The sequence below is a fragment of the Phasianus colchicus genome, chromosome Z (genome assembly GCF_987193195.1).
Source record: "Phasianus colchicus chromosome Z, bPhaCol1.hap1.1, whole genome shotgun sequence".
NCBI classification, from domain to species: Eukaryota; Metazoa; Chordata; class Aves; order Galliformes; family Phasianidae; genus Phasianus; species Phasianus colchicus.
In genome coordinates this window covers 49127097-49142967 of record NC_143476.1, presented here as the reverse complement: position 1 = coordinate 49142967, position 15871 = coordinate 49127097, and the positions used below count along the sequence as shown (strand labels likewise).

The following is a 15871-nucleotide window of genomic DNA, read 5'->3' as shown; positions in this document are numbered from 1 at the left end:
TGTATAAAAAATGTGCATATCATATGAATCTACTTCAAGAATTCCACAAAATACATAGAGCTAAAAATTCAAGAGCATGTATTTTAATAATCATATATTTTATATTATATAATGCAAGTAATAAATACTAATATTTACGACTACAGTAAATATCTGAAAAAATATATGCTTAAATACCATACACTGCAATATTATTTATGTATTAATAAATATACAATATATCTCTTATATACATAAATAAAAATATATAAATAACAATACTGAATAGATTTATGAAGAATAAATTTAATTTATACGTCTAGATAGTCTGAAATTCTTTTGTCACGAGTCAAGGAAAATTTGCATTAAAACTTCCCAAAAAGCAAGAAAGAATTTTTGAGAGTTATTAATATGTGACTGCCATGTAAATAAATAAATAAAAATGTTCTATTTTTCAGAATAAATAATATTCACAGTATTATGAGATTTTGTAGCAAGGAAAAATAAAATAATAATAATAAAAAAGTGTTGAACTTGCTTTTGCAAACTGTGCTAATATAGAATGAATTTGTGTTATTCTAAATTTACTAAACTGAATACAAAAAAAACATTATTCTTTTATTGAACATCTTAGAATTTATAAGAATACTTGCGTATTCTTGTCTCAAGAATTTCTAGATTAGTGTGCAGGAAAAAAATAGGCAAGTAGTATGTTTTTTTTTTCTATTATTATTCAGTAGCTGAGAGTCTTTGCTGAGCCATCATGGATCTAAGAGGTCTAATAGCTAAAGTTCCACTTCTAAATACTGATTCCCTGGGTATTTCAATGCCAGTGTATTCATTTTTGTTTACCAGATAGGATGATATTTATAAAATCTTGGTGTGGGCCACCTATCGACAGTAGACCTGATATTAGTCGACAGTTAATGGAGCCTTTTACAGAAAGATTTCAGCTCTGACCCTTGGTTGTCAAGTCAATGCCTGCTAGCTATATTCTCTTACTACTCTACTAAATCTCAGGGAATGGAAAAGATATGGAACCGCATTTCAAATCCACTGATCGGTAAAAAATGCCTTAGCAATTACTTCATAGGAAATCTTGGAAGTGTGGTTTATTATTATCGGTTACTTTCAATTTCAATTCCCTATTTCAGATTTACAGACAGACTGAAATCTTCTGATGCTGTTCTCATATTTTTTTTTCTATTTCCTTTATTATTATTGCTTTTTTCTTTTTCTTTTTTTAAACCTGGAAAACATCCCTAGTAATTCTGAGATTTAGACAAGGATTTTTCAAGTTATTTGATCATTAACATGTGAGGTTTTGTCTTTCCTTATAAACTCCTACATTTGGATTACTTTGTAAGAAAGATTCAATGCAAGATGGGTAAGGGGAGTGCCTGCATTTCTCCAATGAAGAACTGGTGCCACTGAGATATATGGGATATGAAATAACTGTAAAATTCAATCTAGACAAACTGGGAGATGGATTAAGTGATAGAAGGAAATCTGTAACTCTGTAAGCGAAACTGCTTTAGGAAGTGGTAAATTACAGAGATAAGCTTATCCTTGTCTCCTCTGATCTTAAAAATTTTGGAAGGATGTCATGCTTTTATGAGTATTCCATATCGTGACATCATGTGCCAGGCTGTTGGTGCATTGTGGAGCTGTACGTCCTGATCCCATGCACTTTAGTGGTCTCATGTGAATTCCAACTCTTAAAGAGGAACTACTATTCCCAAGAGCCTTTAGTGTTCTCAATATTATCTTGATTCCAGGTGACAGGGATGAACGGTGCTTCCATGTTTTGGCAACACAGCAAGCAGCACAGTCAGAACTTCCCTCTCTCCAATTTTACTTTATCTATTAATTGTAACTCTTTTTTTTCTAATGATTGTCTTGCGCTGTTTTACCATTTATAGTAAATTTGTTATCTCTCCTTATCTTAGTTGGGTTGTTTCTCTTTTCCCTTTCATGCTTAAAATCATGAGTGAAATGAGTGAAGACATACTGCTGAAAAAAAAGAAAAGATCATCTTCTGTAAACTCAAATTTTGACATTTAGAAAATTCTTGTCTACCACTATGTATGTCTTTCCAAACCTGCTTCAGATCCTGACACTAAGCCAAATACACCAGTATTCACACTGAAATTCCAAATTTTTATGTGCCAGAAAACACATTTTGGATCTAGCTTTGCCAAATTCCTCCTGTTTTCCTTTCAGTTCTGAATTCCACAATATTGTGAGTATCTGTGGGACAACTGCTTCAAGTAAATCACAAAGCCTCACTCTAGCTGTAACATAATTTCTTAAAGTTAAGTGAAATACATGGATTGATTATGATAATTTGAAGTTCCTAGGGCTCCTGGGAGAGACAGAAAAACTTTTTCTGGATTTGTGATACAGAAATATCTTGCATGCTTTTAAATACTGGAAAAAGAGCTACAGGGAATTTTTGCACTTGCAATTAAGCATGAAGAACCCCATGGATGTGTATGATGTACCTACAGCATCACTATTCAGAATAGTATGATTATATTTACATATATATGTACACACAGCAGAAAATTTACAGATAGAAATTATAATCATACAATTAATTTTATAATCCATATATATAATAATAATTCAGAGGTATATAATCAAAACATAAATAGAGACAAGTACTGAAGTAGCTAGGAAAAAAAAAAAAAAAAAAAGAAAAAGGAAGAAAAAGAAAAAAAACAAAAAAAAAAGGGAAAAGATTTTTTGGTGCACTTCCAAATAACACATGAGGTGGATTTTATTGTTTTTTTTTTTTCCTCTCTTCAGGAAATGATAAACAATAAAATTGTCTTATTGATTTCTTCCATTTATTTATCACTTGTATATCTATCAGTTTCATCTGGTAGAATATTAAATGATAGAAAGTCTTTTCCATACCTCTCTAGACTGAAAAAATAATTAAGATTTCATTGTTGTCCAAATGGCAAAACAATCCCTAGAGGAAGCACAGTCAACAGTGTCATGAGTTGTGAAATTATGTTTTTAATGAATCCTTTGTTTCTTGCCTGAGATATTTTTCGATGGCTCGATTTACTCTTGTAAGCTTATCAATTTCAAGGTTGACTTTTTTACTAAATGGAGACAGCTAGCCTTCTGCAGTGAATTAGCAGTTAGTCTTGTGATATATACAGAAACTACTTATAAGAGACTGTGATTTCCCTGCAAAATATAGGGACAGTGAGGGATAATACTAAGTCATAAAAGCAGTTCAGGCTTATAAAAAAATAATTTTCAATTGTCAGCCTTACACTTAAATATGGCTACAGTGCTCAAGAGTAAGTGCAGAAATCAGAATGTACAAGAAAACGTAGCTCTTAAATACTTACAAATACATGAAGCTTGGTTGATCATTAAAAATCGATGGCAAAACTCAAATATGATCTGATTTACTGCATTATAGATTATGTGTGTGCTACACATAACTAATGCTCAAAGATTTCACTGAACTTTCCAATAAATATTTGCAACTTGGCAAATGGAAATGCATTTACGTATATCACATGGATTTGTTAAACTTCATAAATGTAAGTCAGAATGCTTACATTTTAATAACGCAGTCTACTTTATACATAGAACGTATTACTGTTATTATACAGAAATTTGAAAAAATTGTAAAGACATGCAAGTTTTATTTACTTAGTATGAAGATCTCAGTTGAAGTCATCATGAAAAGGGAACTAAGGATATTTTTAAATCTATGCCTTAATTGAAATCCACTCAATGACTTTATTTATGTATAAGTTTATGTGGCCAGATAATATACATCCCAGGGTCCTGAAGGAACATACTGATTGAGAAAAAGCCTTGATTTGATGCTTTCTGTCTCTAGGCCCCACCACTCTTGCCAATTACCCCTGTGAGTCACGATCCAGATGCAGATAAGCTCGGGATCTCTCTTATCTCCCTGGCTAGCTTGTGTCAGTTGACTTGCCTAACATGGAGCAAGGTTCGCTAACCTTGATGGAATCCCTTAATAAGTATGCTTGGAAGGCTAAGAATGCCCAGGAAAAGGAACATAAAATCAACACTTGCTAATTATTTCTCTCATATTTAACCATATTAACAAAGCTCCAAAAGGGCAAGTCAATATCTTGTTTTCACAGAATCATAGAAACATAGAATCACAAGGTTGGAAACGACCTGTAAGATCATCTTGTCTAATTGTCTTCTCATTACCATTGCTATCACAAACTAAACCCTATCTCGTAGCTCCTCATCCAGGCGCCTCTTGAACACTGCCAGGGACAGTGACTCCACCACTTGCCTTGGCAGGTCATTCCAGTGCCTGACAACTCTCCCAGAGAGAAAAATTTTCCTTAAGTCTAACCTAAACCTGTTCTGGTACAACTTGCAACCATTTCTACAGGTCCTGTTTGTTGCCTGGGAGAAGAGGCCAAACTCCTCCTTATCACAACTTCCCTTCAGGAAGTTGTAGAGTGCAATGAGTTCTCTCCTGAGACTCCTCCAGACTAAACAATCCCAGCTCCCTCAGCCGCTCCTCCTAAGATTTGTGCTCCAGACCCCTCACCAGTTTCGTTGCCCTTCTCTGGACACACTCCAGGGCCTCAATGTCTTTCTTGTAGTGAGGGGCCCAAACCTGAACACAGTACTCGAGGTGCGGGCACACTGTCGGCTCACGTTCAGCTGAGCATTAACCAACACCCCCAGGTCCCTTTCCTCTTCACAATCATCCAGCCACTCTGCCCCAAGCCTATAACGCTGCATGGGGTTGTTGTGGCCAAAGTGCAGGACCCGGCACTTAACCTTGTTGAACCTCATTCCATTCACCCCAGCACAGCGATCCAACTTATCTGTCCCTCTGAATGGCCTCTCTACCTTCAGGCAGATCAACACCACCTCCCAGCTTGGTGTCATCTGCAAACTTACTGAGGGTACACTCAATCCCCTCGTCTAGGTCATCAATAAAGATATTAAACAAGATAGGCCCCAGTACCGACCCCTGGGGGACACCACTTGAAACGGGTTGCCAGCTGGACTTTATTAACCACTACTCACTTTGCACAGCCTTCTAGCCAGTTTCTTACCCAAAGAAGGGTATACCTGTCCAGGCCACAGGCAGCCAGTTTTCCCAGAAGAATACTGTGAGAGACTGTGTCAAGGGCTTTGCTGAAGTCTAGGTAGACTACATCAACAGCCTTTCCTTCATCTACCAGTCTGGTCACCCAGTCATAGAAAGAGATGAGGTTAGTCAAGCATGACCTGCCTTTCATGAACCCGTGCTGGCTGGGCCTGATCCCCTGGACACCATGCATGTGCCATGTGATCTCACCCAAGATGATTTGCTCCATAACTTTCCCTGATACCGAGGTCAGGCTGACAGGCCTGTAGTTCCCCACATCCTCTTTACAGCCCTTCTTGTGTTTTATTTTACCCCCCTTGGGTACCCTTGGGTGGGAGCTTGACTGAGAACAGAAAGGCTGACAGCTGACATTAATCATTTGTGTTTTGTGACAGAAAAATTGAAGACTTGACCATTCTAGAATGCTGAATATACGTCTTGATTATATTATGTATTTTTGTTGCAATAGTATTAAGTTTTGGGTTGCTGTGGGAGTGGGTGATGATTTCAATCCTTAGATCTTTTGAACTTCACACTCAGGTTAACACAAATTGGATTTTCTCAGGTCATCTTCACTCACCAGCACTCCCTCTACAGTGATACCATTCCTTTTGATCCCCTATTTCACCCCTTTTTGGATCCGGTTGTGATATGCATGTAACTCCTACATGGTGTTTCCAACTTCCTAGCAAACTGGGAAATTAACCAAGAGGCCAATCTAATATCTATCTGAAACCCATCATAAAGCCCTTTGAAACATTACATTACTGGTGTCTTTCAGAGTCAGAGAGATGCTGATTGTAAACCCAGTCCACGAGTTCCATCCAAAACATGGTTGTTGGAAGCTAAGTTCTGTAAGAGATGCATATGTTTTTGGGATTAACCCTCCTATAGTTTATTTTGTGGGATATCCTACACACACTATCCTCTCAAAGATCTATAGACTATAATAATACTTGAATTTGTCAAACTTGTGTATATAACTCTCAACATTTGAACTGCTTTGGAGATGATCAAGTGGAAAATTCTATTCATATTTAACCTTGGAGCAACATGCAGTGTTGCAGTGTGGTATTGTAATACCTTCACTCCACCTAAATAGTGTGTTCAGTTTTGCTAATCACAGGACAAAGAATCTCTATGATCTTACAAAACATATTTGAAGGTCCTGGCAAGACACTAAATCATCTTTGAAAAACATTATACGGCAAGTCCATGTATTGTCAAAATGGACTAGATATGCTTGTGGTGAATTAAACTGATACCAAGAAATTTGACACTCCAATGAGTTATGTCAAGCAGGTAAACCCTTTATTACAGAACTTGGTACATGGGAAAGCACTCCACCAACATGCATACCAAAGTGGAAAGACTACATATTTAAAGATATAGTGTATACATGTTCATTACATTCCAAGGATATGGGCAGAAATTCCAAGAAATAACTAACATCTCTGGTGGTCATGGGATCCATGAATGGATGCTCTCCAAAGGGAATTTTCATAATCCTGAAAAATGGGCTCAAAAGAACCTAATGAGGTTCAACAAGCTTAACTGCAAATGCTGATGAGTTGGGACAATTCCTGATACATGTACAGACTGGGGGAGGAACTCGCTGAGAGCAGCCCTGTGGAGAAAGATCTGGAGATTCTGGTGGAAGAAAATCTAGACATGAGCCAGGAGTACGCACTTGCAGCGTGGATAGCCAACAATATCCTGGGCTGCATCAAAAGAAGGGTAGCCTTGCAAGAGAGATGTTTGTACCTCCGCTATTCTGCCTTTGTGAGGCCACACCTGGAATACTGTATCTCAGTCTGGTGTTCCAAGCATAAGATGTGGAGCTATTGGAGTGAATCCAGAGGAGGAGGGAGCTAGGATTATTCAGCTTGGAGAAAGAAAGTCCATCAGAAATTGCAACCATTCACTATCTGAAAGAACCTTATAAAAAAGTTTGAGATTTTTTTTACATGGTCTGACAGTGTTAAGACAATGATGAATAGTTTCAGATTTAGGTCAGATTTTAGGAGGAAAAATTTTTCTCAGAACGTTGTGATGCACTGGAACAGGATTCCCAGAGAAGCTGTGGCTGTCATATTTCTGGAGGAGGTCAAGGCCAAATTGGGTGGGGCCCTGAGCAACCAATAGCAACCCTATGGAGTAGTAGGCTGACACTAGATGATCTTTATGATCTCTTTCAATCAAAGCCAATTTATGATTTTATGATTATAGAATTCTGAGATGTACTTTAATTTTGTCCTACATTTTCAAAATTTGATTGGCCATACTTGTATAGTGTACACATCTGCTATTGATATTAAATTCTGCAAATATTTTGTTACACTTGGGAAGTTTTTAAATGAGCTCCAAATTTCATGAAGCAATTAACTGGTCATGATATTTATGGAACTTTTAAGTTCATTTTTTCATTTTTCCTTTCAAAGGTGAGAAACAGTAAGAAAGAACATTTAAATTAAGTCTTTGTGGAATACCTACCTGCTCATAAATTTTTTAGCTGCAGAAAATATCTAAAGAAAGACTCTTTCATCCTCCAAAGAATATGAATGGAAATTAGATTTATTGCCATCTATTGATTCCTAACTGTCCACAATTTTTAGGAATCTAAAATATTGAACATTGTATTATTGTACTTATAAAATAATTACTTATTTTAAATGAGAAAAAAAAATGAAGTAACAGGCGAAGAATTTTCTAAAAATGCTACACTTTTAAAGAAATAGGAAAATATCATAAAATGTGCTACTGATTCAATCTCATTCATTCATTTTTACCTCACTATCTACCACAATTTCTATTTAATTGGCTAGAGAATAATAAGAAAAAAACAGCATATTTTAATTAAATTAAATTATCAATCAACACTTTTGTTTGCACATCAATAGCCCTGTTGGAGCTACTTGATTTTTTCATGTTGATTTCAGTCTCCAGGAGAAGCTAAATGCCTAACTGCACTACAGATTAATAAATACAGAAAATAAAGTTCAATACTTATCTTTAAGCTTAGCTGTTGGAGTATGTCCATAGTAGTTTTGTGTGATGCTTGGCAATTCAGTGGCAGGTAGCAAAATTAATTTCAGCATGGACAATGATGTTAATATATTGTTGAATGCTGCATTGTAAAGCAGAGACCTTTTTACACCTTCTTTCCATTCTTTACATTCAAAGCATTTATTACAACCTTTGTGACTCCTTGATAAAACAAAACTAAAAATTGATCCAGGAACAAGGATAGATTTCACTTCTCATTGAAAATCTGAAGGAAATACAGCAGGGAATATAATGTAATGATGTGAAGGTAGAAGAAGGGGAATTTTTATACCTTGCATGTCAGCAAAATGAGCACTAATTGAAGGTAAAGGGAAACGCTTTAGAGGTGGCAAGAGAAAGATAATTTAATTTTTCATTCCACACTTTGATATTAAAATATCTGGACTTTCTGTAGGTAAGTTACGGAAAGAATGTTTTATATTTTTATATTAACTTTCCTTGTAATTGAACAATTTAAGAGTTCTTAATTGAAATTTAAGAATTTTTTTTTCCCAATACATTCGAAATTAGTAACATATACATTATACAGAAAATTTCTTACATTCTCATCTTAGAAGATTGACCAAATCTCTACTTTTGGCATAACTAATAATGAGTGAATGTTTCTGACATTTGTTTACTAGGAATAAAATTCTGCACCCTTCGATCCCAAATGAGTTGGAACAAATGTAACTGTTGAAGTTTAGTCTTATTTGATCTTACTCTCAGCCTATTCAAGTTCATTTCAATAAATATTTAAATACTGTATTCCTAAGAATATCCTTTGAAAAAAAAAAAAAAATTAATAAGTTGTTTTTCTATTTCCATAGCTATATGCCTGGTGGAAAAACAAACTCAATTTCAACTATGAATCTACAATTATTGCAGATCTTCTATGCTTTTCCCTATAATTTCAATTTCACATGCCAGTGTTCTCACACATTAAATAGTGTTGATTGAAACCTTTTCTTATGATTTGTTATGCTTGAATGGATTTTAAATACGAGGCTCAAATTCCATTTTTGAAAATTACTTTATGGATGTTCCTAAATCCTTATAAATATTCATGAAAGCACAATGCTTGGTAAATAATTTAAATACCTGCAAATATTTTATGCTACTTTCTTACTCTACTTAGGAGTAATTTACTGCTTTCTTTTTCCCATATGCTCTTTTACAACATCAAAATCATAATAAACAAAAATAGTTTAAAAATTACTTTAGGCAACAATGAAATGTTACTTCAGATTCTGTTCTCACTGAAGATGCTGTGAACTTGATGATTTCTTTAACTTTTGTAGTGCGGTTATATTATGCAGCATGTCCACTTTGCTGCGGAAACTAGCTTTCAGGGCAGGAAATGCTGCACTAGGCAAGGGATCTGAAGCAAAAAAAAAGAGGCCAAGAAAAAGCTCCTTTTTTTTTTCTTTTTTCTTTTTGAAGCTGGCAACAGCGCTGTGCTTGTGCTGGGAGAATGGTAGCTTGTGGGCAGGCTGTTGAGCATGCAGGTTGAGGCTGGTAGTGCCCACCTTTGACCTTGACTTTGACACTTAGTGATAATCTTTAAATAGCCTTGAGACAGAGACACAGGGAACACTGGGTTATTGCTGCCCAGTGAGAACAGGGAGGATAAATCTGTGTGTGAGCACAGCCCATACTCCCTATACTATGTTGCAGTTGTAGGTGTGGGAGGTGGGTCAGGTGGCAGGGTGTGTAAGCGTTGTCATTCTTTGCCCAGGAGACCAGTTTTCTTCTTGGCAGTTTCTGAGACTGTAGGCTTAAACATGGTCTCCACAAGACAGCGGGCTTCCTCCAAGACTGTGGTGACCCAGACAAAGGGTCTGCTCAAAAATATGGCTGTTCAGGTCTCCAGCTGCAGGGAGCGCCTGAGCCTGCTGCTGCCAGGGGAAGGTGGCAGGGGTTCGACCTGTATGAATTGTGAGCAGGTGAATGAGCTGCTCAGCCTGGTGGTGGAGTTCAAGGGGGAGGTGGAGAACCTAAGGGCCATCAGGGATTGTGAATGGGAGATTGACTGATGTGCCCTAGGGAAGGCTGCCAGGGAGATACCCCCAGAAAAGTGATGAACTCTCTCTCTGACAAGTTGGACAGACCTGACAGATGAAGAGGGTTGGAAGAGAGTCCTGGCTCGGCATCATGGGCACACCCCCTGCCTGTCTACCCCATTTCCCCTGGTCCCACTAACCAAGAGGTTTGAGAGGCTGGAAATTGAAGGGGAGGTGAGTGGGGAGTCAAGGGAGGATCTGCATAAGGAGGGAACTTAGGGTGAGGCATTCATCCCCACACCTTGAGACTGCTTCTGTCAGGAAAGAAAGGAGTGTAATTGTGGTGGGCGACTCCCTTCTCAGGGGAACGGAGGGCCCCAGTTGCAGACGTGACCCAACTCATAGGGAGGTGTGCTGCTTTCCTGGGGTCTGCATCAGGGACAACACCAAAAAGCTCCTGGGTTCGCTCCTCTTATTACTACCTGCTATTGATAGTTGAGCTAGGCAGTGATGAAATCCCTCAGGGAAGCCTGCGAGCTATAAAAAAGGATTTCAGGGATCTAGGGCAAATGGTTGAAGGAGTGCGTGAACAAGCAATATTTTCCTCTCTCCCTTCTGGGGTGGCGAGGGATATAGAGTGGTCTAGGAAAACACAGGGTTTAAATAAGTGGCTGGAAGGTTGGTGCCACCACAAGAAGTTTGGGTTCTTTGGCCATGAGGCCAAACTTGAACTTGGCACCTGGCCTGATGGCTGCAGACAGGTCTCACCTGTCTCTGAGGGAAAAGCAGATCCTAGCTCAGGAAGATGAAGGAAGCAGGTGGCGGTGAGTGGAACAGAGAAGGGCTTGGGGATGTTGCTTGTAGAGATGGCAGGGATAAGCCTGTAGGATGTTCTGGGAACTCCTCAAAAGAGGTAATGTGGCTCACTCCCCATCTGAAAACTTTCAATAACAAGATAGTGTGCATCTTCTGATTTTTTATGCATTAAACAGTGTAGGAATTGCTTATTTTAATTTAAGATTCATATTGTCATTTTTGTTTTTTTCGTACTTATCTGCTGAAATCAAGCTAGTCATAAAAATCTAAGCCACAGTGTTAGCATAATGAATTTTGTTTTGCTATTATGTTATTAAAGAACAAGCATTAAAGTATACCGTGAGCATTACCTTCAGATTTGATCTCTTTCATTCAAGCTTAATTTTCTTATTGCTTATAATACAGCAAAGTACCAGATTTAATGACTTGTTTTGCACACTAATGAAATTGAGGTAATTAACTCATTTTAATTACCTTTCAGTAAACTATTTTAACCGCTATTACATTTTTGAAGTTGTCTTCTCTTTTATTTTAATTTTCAGTGTTGACTTTTGCATTTAAAACTATTTCTTAAAAAAAAAAAATCATTTGCTTGGAATTAACATTTTCCCAATTATGTGAGAAATTTTGTTTTTTCAAACTACTGATACATATATTTTATTTGTCAATTTTGATCTACCCAATGCAAGTTATTCAAAAGTGGTTGAACGTTAGTGTTTGAAAAAAAGGGGGGCTAAATTTAATCTTAAATACGGAGTAAAATTGTAGACTGAATATTAATGAAAAAAAAAAAAAGGCTTCTTCCTACTTCAGGGAAAAAGAAATCTGCAAGTCAGACATTCGATTTTCATCTGATAAATTCTAAACCACAGTAAGTCAGTGAATATGAGGAATGACAATCATAGCCAAATCTCTATCCAGCTCACTTAGTTGCCAAGATAGGCAGTATACTTGTCAGACATCAATCTTCTGAATATAAACTATAAAAAGGTAAAAGATTAATTCACATGCAACCTAAGTTCTTGGATGAAGGGCCTAAATATTAAATATTTTCCACTGATCTCAGAGGAATAAAGAATGGAAGAATTTCATGTACTTACAACAAACTAGAGTGTAAAACTCATCATTCTGCTGTTAAAAACAGATTACAGCAACATTGTTCTCAATAATGACACAACTTTCTCCCTTTTTGTCAGTAGTTTCTTCCAAAAACTGTCATTGGTAAATAATATCTCAAGAAACCTTCTGTATTTGCAGATTGAACATGAAAATTCACTATGAAAATTACTGGCAAAGTTTGTGCAGATAGATTATATGTCCCAGGGTAAATGCTAGTACTCAAGGTTTCAGTTACTAGTGATGATAGGCATGCTCTGAGTACTGGCCATTGTTTGGATGCCTAGCTTGTACCTATAAAAAAGAGTAGGTTTCAAAGAAGAGTATGTTTCATCTATTTTATGAGAAAACAAGACAAACAAACATAAAACACACAACTTTAAATACTTCTGTTCCTGCTTGTCTTATTCAAATTGCAAATCTGAGAGCCTAACCACATCATTCTGCATTTCCTTATAAAATTCTTGGTTTTTATCCTTTTTTTTGGCTATTGAAACAGACTATGTTTACATGAATATTTGATTTATTTATGTACTGATTAATTGTCATGGCTCAACTCTAAATAAACTTGTATAAACACTGTGATTTTTTTCCTGTCTGAATTGTGTTCAATTTTCTCTAAATTTGGAAACTTAGGAACTAATTACATTGTTGAACTAGGATAATCTGATTGCCTAAACTGAATGTGAGAGGGTAAAAGTCACCCCTGACCTATTATTAACTTTATCTGAAGTAATTATTTGTTTTTATTCAAAGTCGTCTACTACCTTACATTAAACCCAATCCATCTGCAATTAAGTTATCAATTACAATACATTTTAAAACTATGACAGTATGCCATTGCTTCTATGACATTACTGACATTATATCAATCTCAGTCATATTCTATTACAGTAGATCTCTCTTGTGGTCTAAATTTAATAGTCATTTTTTGAGTGACTAAACCTATCCTTTACTAAATTTATATATATAATCACTTGCTATGTTCTACCCAGATATAACTTTCATGTACATACACCAGCAAACATAGTCAGATTTTACTTTGAAAACTCACAAAAATAATTAAATATATACTCAGTAGTAAAAGTAATCCCTTCTTATCAAGTACAGAGTGTCTACCTTTAATTCAAAAAGAAAATGAAAATTGAGAATATTCCTTTAAGATCAATTATTTGAAGACTGAAGAAATTTTTAATCGCACCCTACTGACAAAATTTTACTACATTATCTCTATCTGAACCAAAAGGTACCTAACCAGAAGGTATGATTGTGTTACTGTGACAAGAAAATGCTTGCAAATGCCACATAAATAAAACATTCTGATCTGTACCCTGTTGAATACTGTGATCCTGAGATACATTAGAAAAAAAAAAAAAAAAAGAAGGCAGAGACAGACTTAGCAATCTTAGAAGCAACTCGCTGCTTTGCATCTGGATAACATAGAAGGAAGTCAAAGGTAAAACTAGGAGCATTTTTTAATATTTGCATGTTTTAGGGTGTAATATGAAAGAAAAGCCAATTCTAAAGTAATTATATGTTAACATGGGATATACAACTTCACAGTATATGAAAAGAGTCAAATGTGAAAAAGTTTTCACATATGCACTTTAAAAAGTCCAATGTACAGTTTAATGAGAAGTTGGATGTTGGGTGAGATTTTTGGAGCATACGTTACTTTAAATTAATATAATTCGATTTACAATATATGTATATTTAACATCACAACTTCATTCAAAACAGAAGTTCACACTTAAAAAATTTGTACACTGGGATAATGAAATAGAATTTTTCTTCACTATCAAGTTTCTATCCAACAGTACATAGCAAATTCAAGTACATAGCATATTCAAGTAAATAATGGAAATACAAGATTGGAAATGTTTTTGTCAGTGTGAAGCACTATTATAATTTAAGGTACTTACATGTTTATCAACTTTATATAGGTACAAAATAGATACATATGTGGGTTACAAGATTTGTTTTGAAAAGCTCTGAAGACCCAGTACAGTTCCCATTGTCCAAACAGTTTCTTCCTTGTTCCCTCATTAAACAGAATCAATGTTTCCAGCAGCTTCTTCTTAGAAAAGCCAGAATAATTGTTCTAGACCTTTTGCTTTTCTTCTTACTCACTGATAGGTGGAAAGTTGAGCTTCATGATTTTCTTAAATTAGTCTACACTCCGAATCCAAACATGAGGTAAAAATTATTTTAAGTGATAACACATGCTCTTTTATATGTAAACTGCTTATTTTCAACCCGGAGGCTAGCTGTTTAGTCACAATTCTAAAACAAATTATTATTTTTAGGTTTTTGTTTGTTTGTGGTTTTTTTTGTTTTGTTTTTTTTGTTTTGCCAATAACACATACTGTCATCCAGATCCATATGGATCTTCTATGATAAATGCTCAGGGTTTAAGGTTTTCAGTTGCATAACAGCTACATAAACAAACAAAAAATAATGCTGTCAAACTTTAAGAGCTTTTAACAAAAGAAGAAACTGTTCCAAAGCTGATCAAAATTATGGAAAATTTTATTTAATTACTAAATCAAATACAATTAGAAGTCATATTGAGCTTTCAGAATATGAATGCAATAAAAATGATCACTTAACAGTCAAGTTTTCTTTTCTTTACAGAAAATACAGTAATCAGGATTTTAAATTTCAAGGGAAAAAAAAAAAGATAGAAGCACTTTTTCTGAATATTTAGTTCTGTTTTCTAACTGTAATCTGTTTTCCCACATGTCCTTACAGAGTGGTATACAATGACACTCAAGTCTTTGCATTTCCTCCATTTCTAAGCTAAGGGAAATTCGCTTTTTTTTTTCTTTTTTTTTTCTTGCTAGGAAACAAAATTAATTTAAAAAGTTATTCATGGAATAGCCACAGATATATGCCCAATGCTGTCTACTGTTGATGCTGCTGAAAAATCGCGTGAGGTTCTTAGATTCAGCTTTAGGATTCTCAGAATCCTTTACAGTGAAATCACAAAAACCTTCACACTTGGAAGGTATAATTTTACCACAAAGAAAACCAATTGTCTGTAGGAAAGTGAATTATTTGAGATTGTTTTATGTTTTCATTCTTCTTTAAATTTATAAATGTGTCTTTCCAGCCCCAATAACTCAGAATATGTCCAATATACATAATTTCAGCACTGTGCAGAAGTAAGAAAGAACTTTGAAGAATTCATTTAAAAGGAAAAAAAAGGAAAGAATAAAGGCATGAATCAATCAATAAAATGCACTCACCCTCTCTTCGATTAAGCTTTGCAAATCCAGGGCTGTGACTGCTGGACAGCTCTGATGAGCTGCTAAATGATGACTGAGGCAAATTAGACACCAGCTGATCATCACAATTATCTGTCAGTGAAAAAGAAAAACAAAGTTCTCATTAATGCAATAATTGCCCACTTATTCAAATCAAAAGGAAATAGAACTCTAGTAAAATATCTGAGTTAACTCTATATCTGAGAGAACATCTCAAAATATCTCCCATTGCTCTAGTATATGTAAACATACCTGAAGTTATTGCAGCACTTGTTTTTATCCATGAGGCTACCAGGGTATAACTTTCTGTGCTCTTCAACTGTCCGTACATTTCTAAGCTAACTCCTGAGATATACCTATAACCAGTTCACAGCTCCCTTACTACTATTTGTGTGGGCATGTACTAACAACTTTTAGCCCTGCTTTTGTTTGAAAAGCATGAAGCTACAAACCGATCACATGCTCTTTATTTCTTTTAGACATGAAAAGAAAAACAAAAATAATCTCTTAAATTTTACACA

The 15871-nt window shown here is 35.5% G+C and overlaps 1 protein-coding gene across 1 annotated transcript in view; it reads right to left on the bottom strand.

The window, feature by feature from the left end:
• The window catches only part of CNTNAP4 (contactin associated protein family member 4), a 212732-nt gene that overhangs the window by 133117 nt on the left and 63744 nt on the right, over positions 1-15871 (bottom strand). The window contains exon 2 of the mRNA XM_090131450.1: positions 15333-15443. Within this exon, the coding sequence (XP_089987576.1) occupies positions 15333-15443 (111 nt within the window). The remainder of the gene's footprint in view (positions 1-15332; positions 15444-15871) is intronic.